The sequence below is a fragment of the Symphalangus syndactylus genome, chromosome 10, assembly GCF_028878055.3.
Source record: "Symphalangus syndactylus isolate Jambi chromosome 10, NHGRI_mSymSyn1-v2.1_pri, whole genome shotgun sequence".
NCBI lineage: Eukaryota > Metazoa > Chordata > Mammalia > Primates > Hylobatidae > Symphalangus > Symphalangus syndactylus.
This window is the reverse complement of record NC_072432.2, coordinates 116,463,535-116,477,245: the sequence shown is the minus strand read 5'-3', so window position 1 is coordinate 116,477,245 and position 13,711 is coordinate 116,463,535. Positions and strand designations below refer to the sequence as shown.

General features: G+C 43.4%; 1 protein-coding gene across 9 annotated transcripts in view; it reads left to right on the top strand.

The window, feature by feature from the left end:
• The first annotated feature begins 2,577 nt into the window (after nucleotides 1-2,577).
• Nucleotides 2,578-13,711, top strand: part of ENTPD4 (ectonucleoside triphosphate diphosphohydrolase 4) — a 39,000-nt gene continuing 27,866 nt past the window's right edge. For 4 of the 9 annotated variants that reach the window (XM_063610846.1, XM_063610847.1, XM_063610844.1 and 1 more), the window contains exons 1-2: nucleotides 2,639-2,781; nucleotides 12,697-12,894. In XM_063610846.1, coding sequence (XP_063466916.1) covers nucleotides 12,791-12,894 — 104 coding nt within the window. In that variant the 5' untranslated portion in view covers nucleotides 2,639-2,781; nucleotides 12,697-12,790. Of the gene's footprint in view, nucleotides 2,782-11,668; nucleotides 11,774-12,696; nucleotides 12,895-13,711 lie in introns of all 9 variants that reach the window. The other 5 variants (XM_063610845.1, XM_055295685.2, XM_055295688.2 and 2 more) reach the window with 3 other exon arrangements.

The window sequence follows — 13,711 nt, the reverse complement described above, 5'->3', positions numbered from 1 at the left end:
ACTGCAAGCTCCGCCTCCCGGGTTCATGCCATTCTCCTGCCTCAGCCTCCAGAGTAGCTGGGACTACAGGCGCCTGCCACCACGCCCAGTTAATTTTTTGTATTTTTTTTTTAGTAGAGACAGGGTTTCACCGTGTTAGCCAGGATGGTCTCGATCTCCTGACCTCATGATCCACCCACCTTGGCCTCCCAAAGTGCTGGGATTACAGGCGTGAGCCATCGCGCCCGGCCTAGCTCCAGTTTTTGTTTCTCTTGTTAACAAGTGAGAATGGGCCCCTTCAGAGCCTCTTTGCTGTTTCCACTGACTGAAATACTATTCCTTCTTATAGGCCCAGAATTCTAATAAATCCCATTCATTGTGCAGGTGTGACCTCAGACATCTTACCTCAAAGAAGCTTTCCCTGATGAACAAGACCAGGACGGTCATCTCATGTACTAAGTTGAATAGTGACCACCCCCAAAAAATTCATGTCCACCCAGAACCCATGAATGTGACCTGATTTGGAAATAGGGTCTTTGCGAATATAATCAAGTTAATATGAGATCATAAGATCACACTGGATTAGGGTGAGCCTTGAATCTAATATGGCTGGTGTCTTTATGAGAAGAGAGAAACTTGGAGACAGAGACACAGACACACAGAGATAATACCATGTGACAACAGAGGCAGAGAACAAAGTGATGCATCTACAAGCTGAGGAAGGCCAAGGATGGCCAGTAGTCACCAGAAGCTAGGAAGAGGCAAAGAAGGATCCTTCTCTAGATCTTTAGAGAGAGCACAGCCCTGCTGACACCTTCATTTCAGGCTTCTACCATCTAGAACTGGAAGACAATAAATTATCTTGCTTTAAGCCACCCAGTTTAAGGCAATTTGTCACTGCAGCTCTAGAATGTAATATGCCAAGTTACACGTTTCCATACTTTACTATATTTTTCTTTCCTAGCTCTTATCAGACAATTATTACATATAAATTATCAGGAAATATGGATGGTGTGATAATACTTACTAGTCTGGCTTTTTCTCTCTCTCTCTCTGAGACGGAGTCTCACTCTGTTGCCCGGGCTGGAGTTCATTGGCTTGATCTCAGCTCACTGCAACCTCCGCCTCCCGGGTTCAGGCAATTCTCCTGTCTCAGCCTCCCGAGTAGCTGGGATTACAGGCACAAAAAAGCCACTATGCCCAGCTCGTGTTTGTATTTTTAATAGAGATGGGGTTTCACCATGTTGATCAGGCTGGTCTTGAACTCCTAATCTCAGGCAATCCACCTGCCTTGGCCTCCCAAAGTGCTGGGATTACAGGCGTGAGCCACCATGCCCGGCCTACTGTGGCATTTTAGTAGAGCCCTCCTTAAGAAAGACTAACATAACCCCAACCAGTGTCTCCAATGGCAAGGATTTTGAAAGGCAGATAATTTCGAAGGAGGCTGTCCTTAAAATCACAGTATGTCAGTGGCCAGCTTTAGCTTCTCAATGCTAGCCTTGGATCACAGGGTTTTCTAGTGTGCAAATTATCCAAACGAGTAATTTCTTATAGCAACAGATTGTTAAAAAAAGACACTGATGCGCGAGTCATGTGGGAGTCTGAAGCATTGGTTCTGCTCTCCTCTGCCTCCAGGGGGTCTTGGCCAAGTCACTCAACCTCTCTGGGTTCCAGGCTCTTAACTGTAAAAGAAGGTGATTGGGGCTAGACAGTAGAGTCCCTTTGGCTCTAACCTGCTGAGGCTTCATGGTTTCTTCCGTTAACAGTAGCTGAATCCAGGAAGAGGAGGTGACCCAGGCGGGTGCTGGACCAAGAAGGATTCTGTGTTAAGATGTAGAACTGCCTGTTCTGTCTAAGCTTGTTTTACTTGATAAATGGAATGGAGTAGACGTTTCTAGGGCTCTTGTTTTTAAAAATCTTTTAAAGTGGCTGGATTGCTGGTCACTTCCTATCTCGGACCACAGTGCATTCACCTGTATACAAGGTGGAAGAAAGGATGGAACCCGGGATTCCCAAGGTCTCCTCCAGCTCTCAAGTGCAAAGTTCTGTGTCTTCAAAGCAGTTTATTGCTAAGCCAGAGAGCTAAAAGAGCTTAGCCTTGAACTAAGTGTAGGTCATGGGGTCAATCTCAGGAACACTCTTCACTTTATTTCTTCTCATAACCATTGCATGTGTTGAGGAGGGATGGGGCAGTCTGCCTCCTCCAACATAGGCACTAACATACGCCATCGACGGGCAAGAATGAAATCCTGGCTCTTCCTCTCACGAATCAGGTGGATCTCAAGAGAGACTGAATAAGTGTGAGCCTCCGTTTCCCCATCTGTGAAACAGGGAGAGTTACCGGCAAAGGTGTAAATGTCAAGAGTTGAGCAACAATGCCTAGTCCTTACTGGGTTTTCAAGCGCTATTTTCCATAACCGTTAGGAGCGCTAAGGAAAGATAAACTGCGGTGTCCTAAGTACGCTGAGGCTCGCTGACGACCAGACGAGCACCAGGCCACAGTACTGGGTGCCTCCGTGCCACCACTTCCACATTTCCCGTGCACTGCACGGTGGCGTAGCCGCGTGGGTCCACGGAACAGCCCAGCGCTCGGACGCCAATCATCCCGTATCTGGCTCCGCCCCCCGGCGCTCAACGCGCTCCTCGGCGTGCGCGCTCCGGGCGCAGGCGCTGACGCGTCGCCGGCGGGGCCCGGGCGGGGGTGCGGCTCCAGCAAAGGAGCGCGGCCTCCAGGAAGCCGGCTGGCCGTGATGCTGCCCGCTGGTGGTCCCCCGCCCCCGGGGTCCCCGGCCGGCCAAGCAGGTGAGGCTGCCTTCCGGGCGCGGGTGAGGGGAGGGCGGGCGGCCGAAGGGGATGGCATCGGCGGGTGGGTTGAAGTGCGGGGGCCGGCGGCGCGGCGAGCGGGCCGCGGACGAGCCTCTCTGCCCCGCGCCCCGGCCGCCGCCCGCTCAGCCCCGCGGACCGGTTCCCGCCGCCCCTGCCGCGCGGCCACATCCGGGCGCCACGGGACCAACCTTGGTGAGCCTTGGCGGCCGGCGCGCTCGCCCAGCCCCTGGCAGGGGACACCTGGCGGTCGCGCGCCTCGGGTGACCGCTCGGGATCCCCCTCCTCGAATGGGCGGAGCTTGGCCGGGCAGCAGGCATGCTGCACCCGGGACCCAGCCGGCCCTGCCTGCCGCTTTAAATGATGACATTCGCACGTCTTGTCGTTTTCGCTTTGCTTTGCTTTTGCCAGATTTCATGTTAGATTTCTTCTTGGAAAAATGGAGCTCATTGGGCAGTAAAGTGATGATGCAAAGCAGTTTCTGAACTTGAGTAATGCGCGGACCCCTTTTAAAGGGACAGTTCTCTCATGGTCTAGAATGTGTCCCAGAACCCTTATGGTGCTCCAGACCCCAGTTAAATGAACCCTAGTGCAGAGCGTTTTCAGAGAACGTTTATCACGAAGGAAACCAAAGAGATCCTTTATGATTCGGGAACTTTCAGGCTAGAAGGTAAACTAGAGGTAATGGAAGAATTCTAAATTAGAGACTCAAAGCCCAGGTTAATTTCACATTGCAGTCTTTGTTGTCTCCTGCTTTTGTGATGAAAATACCAAATTATCCAGCTTTAGGGAGGCCTAAAAGAGTTATGTTATTTGTGTTACCATATATATGATGTTTTTGTATCAGGTTTGTTAATTCTGTTTGACATATTAGAATTACAAAATGGAACACTGATTCGTATAGTTTAATCGTTTATTTCTCTGTTTACCTTAACATTGATTTATCTTTTGTAGTTGTTGCATATTGAATCTATGGCTTATATTCTTCTACCTCTAATAGGAAATGTGTGACTGAGGCCCTTGAGGATATAGTCTAGGAAGGAGACAAAAATGAACATTTTTCTAAGGATTTATATTCTCTACGTATTTACTCAGCATGTTTATTTAAAATAGACAACTCATGAATAAAGAGACGATTCCAATTGTGAGAAAACATCAGGATGTGTAACAGGTCAAATCTTGACAAAGAAAGATGTTGGCTTGTGCCTTGAAAGTAGTGTAATCTTGAGAGGAGGACATGGTGGTGGCTCGGGGGAAGGGCTGTTAGGAAATGCCTGAGGCAGGCATGGAGACAGCTTGTGTGGGAGAGAAGAGAGAGACCTACTGCACTGGAGCTGAGAGATGGTATCTGGGACCGATGAGAGGATAGGTTGGTGAGATAAGGTGGACCAGTTGATGGATAAAAGGTTTCAGGTGCCACACAGGAAACTTGGTGTTGATCCATGGGCTTCCAGAAGGTTCTTAGCTGATCATATTTTGAAGGCCGTGTTTTACAAAGAGTTGCTTGCAAAGTGTGGTGTGCACAGTGAAGGCAGAAGGTGGGTGAGTCGCCAAGAGATCTGTCCTGAGGTAGTGATGTCTACTGTGGTCATCTTAGATATGAGGGATGTCTGAGGAAGAATCGACGGGCTTGGGGAATGATAGAAGATGTCAACACAGGAAGTGGGAATCAAAGCTGAGAACCAGGTAATCCAGGTCAATGGGGATTGGTGATACCCGTCTTAGACCTGGAGAATTTGGAGGGTGGTGTTAGAGAGTTTGCATCAGAAGATTTCAACCCTAGACTTGGACTAGTTGAGCTTGCAGTAACAGGGCTTCAGTGAGCTTGGAATGTGGAACTGGAACTTGAGGAAAGTCAGAGTTAATTCAGGAAAAGTGACCAGAAAAAGACTATTTAAAATGGGAACCAGAATTTTGCAAATTAGTAGTGAGAGGGAGGAAGAGGTTAAGATTTTACATTGAAAAATAAAATTAGAATGTATAAGATAAATATTGAAGAACATACAGATCGTAAATGCAACTATGTACATTTCTTCTTAAAGAAGGAATCAAGTTGTCTTCATGTATCTTTTGTCACAGTTGAGTAACAGTGCCACCCGGCAGCCTCCACATCAGCCTCTCACTCTCAGAAAGACAGTTGTTTCTTGCAAAACGCTGCCGGAATGGTTGAGAGCATCTTTAATTTTTCCAGGTTCTCTTGAATCCTTTGATAATCAAGTCATTCTTTTCTGAAGTATCCTTCCCTATGGTACCTTTGCTTATTCAGAAGCCGAGCTTTCCCAGAGGCTGACTTCTCTGTGATTTTGTTTGCCTGTGATTTGAGTTCACTAACATCTGTTTCCTTGCATTTTGCGTTTTTTCCACCAGAGGAACCATTTCCCTTTGTGGTTGATTTGCATTGTTTTCGTCATTATCTGTAGAACTGTCAGTGAGAGACTGACAAAGATGTTGACACCTTGACTGTAGGCTTCATTCCAATAATGTTCAGCCAAGCAGGGCCCCACTAGCTGAAATCATGAGAGTTAATGCATCTCTCTGTTGATAGGTCTAACACAATTTAGGCTTTTTAAAAACATGTCAGTTTTATGTGGTAGTACTGAATTTGCCTCCCAGGGCCCTGGTGCGAAGATTCTTAGCTAGAAGGACAATTGGAGTTTACATTTGAAGATCAGATTACCATATTGTTAACTTTTAGGCAATAATCCATTGTACTTTTGTCCTGAGTTAAAATTACAGCGCTTCATCAGTTATAAGCTGTCCTGTTTTCTCTGCTTTTAAACACAAGTTTTATAACTTAAAATATCTATTTGTCCTTTTGATCAAAATCATCACATATCTCCAAAAAAAAAAAAAAAAAGTCCTGAGACAAACCTCAGATGACACAAAGTTTCCTAAGTGTGCTGTGATCATTCTCGCGGTCACCTTCCTCTTCGAAGTGTGTTCTTTCTCACCCCATCTAGAATTGACCTCCCACCTCTAGGAATCTTTTCCTGCTAAAGCTAGCCTTCGCTGTGCTCTTCTCTGAGCTTTATAACAAGAATCTGAGTAATTTAACATTGCCTTTAATTAGTATCTTGACTGTTTTCTGGGCATTAGTATTTTCTCTGTAGCAGTCTGCAAACTTGAAATTTGGAGTTGGGTTTGTTACTCCTCATGTCACCTTCGTCGTCCTGACTTTCTTCCTCAACGACCAGTTCGCCTTTAACCATGACTTTAAGCTGTTAACTAAAACTTTCTTTTCTTTGGTTCTCAGTTCAGCTATCACACAACTATCACGAATGTTTTTTTTAAATGTTCAGATTGGAATTCCTATGTCCTGATAGGCTTTTAAGATAGGCTTTCTCAATATATTGAGAAAAGTATTTGATCCTGGAAACAAGGTTTCATCAGTGAAAGGTAACTTGTTAAAAATTGTTATTTCCTCTCATGATAAAATTAATATATGTCCTTTGAAAAATGTAGGCAAGCCTAGGGAAGAAAATAAAGATCTCATTGCCCAGAAATAACTAAGCACTGTTAATATTTTGGTTTCTTTCCTAACATTTTATCCCCCCCATGCATGGTGACATTTTTTCACTTAATATATCATGGACTTGCTTTCATGTCAATAAACAGATCTGTATCATTACCTTTGATAGTCGCATTGTATTCCATTGCATAAATATACCCCACAGTAGACATTAGTAACAGTGTTTTGCTGTTATACACAATACTATGATGACCATCCTATAGATATTTTAGTGAATTTACCCCATGACTTCCTAAAGATGAATTTCTGGAAGTATGATGGGTAGAGCAGAGGGTAGGCACGCATCAATGTTCGTGTGTGTTACCCCAGTACCCCCAGAAGGTTAGTGATGTGCCTGTCCCGAGTCTCACAGCAGTACTCATCGACCTTTTCCACTTCCCCTGTTAGCCAAGTATCACCAGGCCTTCATGTCTGCCAATATGATAGCTGTTTTTTATTTCTGTTTATCTGAATACTGATAGTTCTATTTTATAGTCCTATTTTATCAGCCATTTCAATGAGACTTATTTCAATAATCTCAAATTGTCTTTGCTCATTTTACTGTTCAGTCTTTCTCTTATTTCTTTATAAAAACTTTGGCTATGTAAAGGTTATTTACTCTTTGTCATGCACCTTACAAGTACTTTTCCCAAGTTGTGTGTATTTGTAGCAGGGAGGAAATTTTTTTTTTTTTTTAAGCACACAGAAGTTTTAAACTTGTGTAGCTATTTTATAAAAACATTAAAATCCATTTAAACATCTAGATCATTGATTTTTTTTTTCTTTTTACTCTTTGTGTAAACTTTTAAATCACAGACATTGTCCTAAATTTGGGGTACATGGTACAATATGGACACCATATTAAAACTTGAACTAATTAAAGTGATTTTTTTCCCCTTTGTCAGGTAGGCATTATTAATACTTTTTACTCTCTAATATCTTTGTGTGTATGTTTTGTTTCCTCCACTGCATTATCGATTTTAAGGTCTGGGCCTATATCTAATTCATCTTTGTGTCTCCCATTTCCAGCCGTTTGTGAAACCTGCAATAATTACTCATGATTTGTGTGGCAGGCACTGGTCATGGGGGAAACAGAAGAATAAGAGGCTGTCCCTGCCCTAGTGGGGCTTGTCATGTAATGAGGAAGCCAACCACAAGTATAATACTTTAGCCCACTGCTGTGATAAGCAAATACTCTGGGGATATGAGGATTAGGGAAACTCATTGAGGACTCATGCTTGATTTGTGTCAGGAGTGATTCTTAGGAATGCAACTGACAACCCAAGGGAGAGGTTCATTCTGCAGATGCCAAGGAATGTGAGGCATTTCAGTGATCTGTAGCTAGTGTTTCGTGTGGCTGGAGCCTAGGGTACATAGGAGGGGTCTGTCGGGATGAGACAGAAAGGCCCCAGATCAGTACTGTGCAAAGAACTTTCTGCGATGATGTCAGTGTTTTATGTCTGGACTGGCTAACGCAGAAGCTATATGTGACTGTCGAGCACTTCAAAGGTGGCTAGTACAACTGAGGAACTCAATTTTTAATTTTATTTAAATTTAATTACTTTAAATAACCACACATGGCAAGTGGCTGCCTCATTGGACAGCACCGGACTAAATCATGAGGGACCTCTTTTACACCCTGAGGAGTTGACTGTTTCCTGAGTGAGAGAGAAAAGTTGGGGGATGAGGAGTTATGATTCCCTGTTTGTTTTGGAAAGGTCACTCTAGTGTAGAGGTTCTTAACCCTTTTGGGTCCCAGAGCTCTAAAACTTGACTTCTTGCCAGGCCCTTTCCTAGGGTCTGCAAAGCTGCAACTATAGCACTCAACTGAGCAGACCAAAACCTGGGCCTGGGGGAGCTCCTATTCTGGAGGAAGAGACAAAAAGGAGAAACGCAACACATGCGTTACGTTAGAGGACAAGGATGAGTGGATTCTGACACTTGCATCCCACCTCTCCCTCCCAGGAGCTGTGACCTTAGACAAGTTACTTAGCCTCTCTGCCTCATCCACAAAGTGTTGTGATAATAGTACCTGCCTTGTAAGTTGTTAGAAGGATGAAGTTAGTATTTGTGCAACGTGTGGAGCAAGGCCTGGCACATAATGAGCACTATGTAAGCATTTAATAAATAAATAAATGCTAAGGAGAAAAGATCAGTCAGGGAAGGGGGTTGGTGGGGAGTGGGTAGGCATTGCAGTTATTGATCGGGTGACCAGGGAAGTCCTCCTTGAGAAAATGACATTTGGGTAAAGACCTAAAGGGAACGAAAAAGTGAGCCATACAGATTACTTCCTAGTAGAGGGGGCGACAAGTTGAGAGACCCTGAGACCAGAGAGTGCCTGGCGTTTTTGAAGACCACTCAGAACATCAGTGTGGCTGGAATGCAGTGTAAAGAAGGAGAGAGCAGACGTTGAGGTCAGAGCCTTAACAGGTGTCAGATCCTGTAGGACTTTGTAGGTTGGAGTCTGTGGAGGATTTTGAGTACAGAAGTAATCTGATCAGGGTCCTGAGCAAGGGGTGGGAGTGTGGAGCTATCAATTTCAGAGAAAGTATCTGTGCCCGAGAGTGTTGGAGGCAGCATTGTGGGGCCACTGGTTGTGACTGCCGGTAGAAGACTAGTTAGGCTGCTCTCCTTTTTTTTTTAATTATACTTTAAGTTTTAGGGTACATGTGCACAACGTGCAGGTTTGTTACATATGTATACATGTGCTATGTTGGTGTGCTGTCCCCATTAACTCATCATTTAACATTAGGTATGTCTCCTAATGCTATCCCTCCCTTCCCCTACCCCACAACAGGCCCCGGTGTGTGATGTTCCCCTTCCTATGTCCATGTGTTCTCACTGTTCAATTCCCACCTATGAGTGAGAACAAGTGGTGTTTGGTTTTTTGTTCTTGCAATAGTTTGCTGAGAATGATGGTTTCCAGCTTCATCCATGTCCCTACAAAGGACATGAACTCATCCTTTTTTATGGCTGCATAGTATTCCATGGTGTATATGTGCCACATTTTCTTAATCCAGTCTATCGTTGTTGGACATTTGGGTTGGTTCCAAGTCTTTGCTATTGTGAATAGTGCCGCAATAAACATACGTGTGCATGTTTCTTTTTAGCAGCATGATTTATATTCCTTTGGGTATATACCCAGTAATGGGATGGCTGGGTCAATTGGTATTTCTAGTTGTAGATCCCTGAGGAATCGCCACACTGACTTCCACAATGGTTGAACTAGTTTACAGTCCCACCAACAGTGTAAAAGTGTTTCTGTTTCTCCACATCCTCTCCAGCACCTGTTGTTTCCTGACTTTTTAATGATCGCCATTCTGTTGTAAGATGGTATCTCATTGTGGTTTTGATTTGCATTTCTCCGATGGCCAGTGATGAGCATTTTTTCATGTGTCTGTTGGCTGCATACATGTCTTCTTTTGAGAAGTGTCTGTTCATATCCTTTGCCCACTTGTTGATGGGGTTGTTTGTTTTTTTCTTGTAAATTTGTTTGAGTTCATTGTAGATTCTGGATATTAGCCCTTAGTCAGATGAGTAGATTGCAAAAATTTTCTCCCATTCTGTAGGTTGCCTGTTCGCTCTGATGGTAGTTTCTTTTGCTGTGCAAAATCTCTTTAGTTTAATTAGATCCCACTTGTCAGTTTTGGCTTTCGTTGCCATTGCTTTTGGTGTTTTAGACATGAAGTCCTTGCCCATGCCTATGTCCTGAATGGTATTGCCTAGGTTTTCTTCTAGGGTTTTTATGGTTTTAGGTCTAACATTTAAGTCTTTAAGCCATCTTGAATTAATTTTTGTATAAGGTGTAAGGAAGGGAACCAGTTTCAGCTTTCTACATATGGCTAGCCAATTTTCCCAGCACCATTTATTAAACAGGGAATCCTTTCCCCATTTCTTGTTTTTGTCAGGTTTGTCAAAGATCTTTTGATAGAAACAGGCAAGAGATAAGAGCCTGATCTCAGGAGAAGGTGATAAAGAAAGGGATTTTAGATAAGCTGAGGTTAAAGAAATTAAAGGAATCGGTAAGAAATTACATTTGGGGCCAGGCACAGTGGCTCATGCCTGTAATCCCAGCACGTTGGGAGGCCGAAGCGGGCGAATCATGGGGTCGGGGGTTCGAGACCGCCTGGCCAACATGGCGAAACCTCGTCTCTACTAAAAATGCAAAAATTAGCTGGGCATGGTGGCAGGCACCTGTATTCCCAGCTACTCGGGAGGCTGAGGCAGGAGAATCGCTTGAACCCAGGAGGCGCAGGTTGCAGTGAGCTGAGCTGGTGCCATTGCACTCCACCAGCCTGGGTGACAAGAGCAAGACTCCATCTCAAAAGAAAAAAAAGAAAAGAAAAGAAAAAAAGAAATTACATTTGGAAGATGAAGAGGGATCACACTTGAATCTGGTTTCCGATTTGTGTAGCTTGGTGGGATCAGGATGGGGACTGCGGGGGCAGAGCAGATGAGGAGAAAAAGGGGTGAAGATTGCAGTTGTTAGGGGTGCAGTTTTAGAATTTTCTCATGGTTCTGTGCAACATTCATATAGAGACAGCTCACAGGCCGTTTAAGATGCATAGAAGAGAAACCTGGGGTGGCGAAAGAAAAATATGAGTTATCTGATCATTGAAGCCTCAGTAATGATTGTAGTTAGAAGAGAATGAGGCTAGACAGAGAGCCTGGAAACATAAGAGTAGTCTGGGTGGCAGAAAACACTTAAAGGATCCTGAGCATCAGTTATTCCAGAGCTCAGAAGCAGACCAGACAAGACAGCTGTCTTGAGAGGTCAAGCAGCTTTGCGAGACCGAGGAAAGATAGAGACCACTTGTCCTTTGGCTTCAGCAGATTGGAAGGAGGCCCTGGCTAAAGGCCCCTGTCTGCTCTGCAGTTTGAGGCCTGGAGGCTGGGGGAGGAGTGATAATGGTGGAGTCGAGGAACTAACTAGGGACACAGTGCCTTGCACAGTACTTTGTACAAAAAAGGGAAGTCTAATAGACATTTATCAAATGAATGGATATTTCAGGTTCACATTCAGCTTATTCTACCTGTCTCCTACCTCCACCCCAAATCTCCCTTGTACCATAAGGTATTTAAGGCCTATTTGATATCCTGATATTTTGGGGTCACAGACAGTTTTGGTTAGACAGCACTAACTAGTACCAGACGATTATCATCTCTTTTGATTTAGGTCTATATCGGACAGTATGAAATTAACTTAGAAGTGTGTTGCTCAGAATAAACTCTTCCAACAGCTTCGGTGCAAGGATCATGTATAGATTATATGTGGTTGGATTTAAGCACACACTTAAAGAACGTAGACGTTTTCTTTGATGATGCTATCTTTGTGATTTGTCTCACTTCCTGGAACAGGAGGGCTCTAACTCCGTGAGGACCCCAGCATTATTTCTATAATTGTTTGTGAGAAGGACTGAATCCCAGAGCATTGCCTTGTTGCTGACCTTTCGGTATGGGGAGGTGAGTGATGGGCCTAATCACCATGAAACATGAAATCTTGGTGATGCAAAAACAGGTCTTGAGAGAAAAAAAATTAAATCGCAAGTGAAAAATGTGAAGTTGTGCTGTGCTTCTTTTTTCTTCCAGGGCCCAGTGAGGTATTTTAATGCATGAATCACTCTTCAAGGTGAAGAATAAAGAAATTAACTGTAAAATAATAAAATTTATCCCAAAGGCAGTGAAATTTTTTAAAATCCTAATCATGTTTCTAGAATGAGCCTCTCATTCTTGACATAAACTGAGGGGAAAAGTTCCTGATTATTTGCAGAAATGTCTTGTAGGAATATTTCTAAAAGCACAGGACATAGAAAACTCATTTATTGACTTTGTTATGGGGATGTTGTTGAAATGCTGTTTTCTCCCATTACTCGAGTCATCTGGGAGAAGTTAAGAAAATTTGTTCCTCCTGAGCTGTTTGTATATTTCTGGTGTCATGGGCAATGAGCTCAGCCGCATTTGCAGCAGGCCCACCTTACGACATGCCTTTCTCCATACTGCATTCCCGTTTGGTCTCATCATCCTTACACCCGATTTCATGATTGATTTATATATTTATGTTATTGAGCTTATTCTTGTAAGCTGTCTCTAATTCTGTATCTATGTTGGAACAAAGCAGGGTAAAATAAAAAATCTACATAATACTGTCAAGAAAAGGGGAAAACACCAAAGTGTCATAACCTTCAGGGCCTAATTCTCATTCAGATGATTTTATGATAAGGGGTTGTGCAGCTGTTGTGTAGCATATGCAAGATGCCAGAATACAGATACCTACAGATAAGGAAATCCAAGTAGCTCAGGCCAAATATCTTATTTTAGGATCACTTTAGGTGAAGGAAGCCTCATTGGAGCAGATTGCTTTAAAATCTTTTTCTTTCTCATTTCAGGATTGGCATCTCCTGTCTTTTTCCTGCTTCTTGGCATTTTAGCATATCTCCAGTAGGGTGTCCTCGAATTCTGAATACCAATTTACGCCAAATTATGGTCATTAGTGTCCTGGCTGCTGCTGTTTCACTTTTATATTTTTCTGTTGTCATAATCCGAAATAAGTATGGGCGACTAACCAGAGACAAGAAATTTCAAAGGTAAGAGTTAAAAACATTTGCTTTCTAGACCAGAAGGCATACCTTCTGTCTTACCTGTTTTAGGCTGCTGGAACAGAATTCCATAGACGGGGTGGCTTATAAACAACAGCAATTTGTTTCTAACTGTTCTAAAGGTTGGGAAATCCACAATCAAGGTGCCATAGGTTTTGTGTGTGGTGAGGGCCTGATTCCTGGTTCTGAGATGAGGAGGTCTTCTTGCTGTGTCCTCACATGATGGAAAGGGGGTGAGGGGGCTCCCTGAAGTTTCTGCCCTCATGAACTAATCACCCCCCTGAGGCCCCACCTCCTAATAGCATCGCATTGGTGATTAGGTCTCCAACATATGAATTTTGAGGGGAGGCCACAGACATTCAGACCATAACACCATCATTTCATGGCTTCATGACATTTGGCTTTCGGTTGGAATTTAAGGAACTGAAGGAACTGTAGGAACTATATTCTATACCATATTCATCATGGCATGAACAGTTAAACCATTTGAAGCTAGTTAACTGCTAACTACAAAATCCATATCATAAGAGGCCCTGGAATAATTATTTATACATAAGTGTCTCTTGTAATATGTTTTAAGATGATTTTTGAGTTGGTAGTTTAGAAATAGAATTTTGCATTTTGGAATTTGTTTGAACTTCTGTAAAGGAGTGTGCGTCTGATTTAGATGATCTTTATCATCATTACTTGTTTTGTTTTGACTCTTCAATTATTCAACAGTTGTATTGATGTTATAGTGGTGCTGCTACCTAGCTTAGAAATTACTGACTTGGTATTTGTTGCATTTTCTCTGTTAGACTTAAGA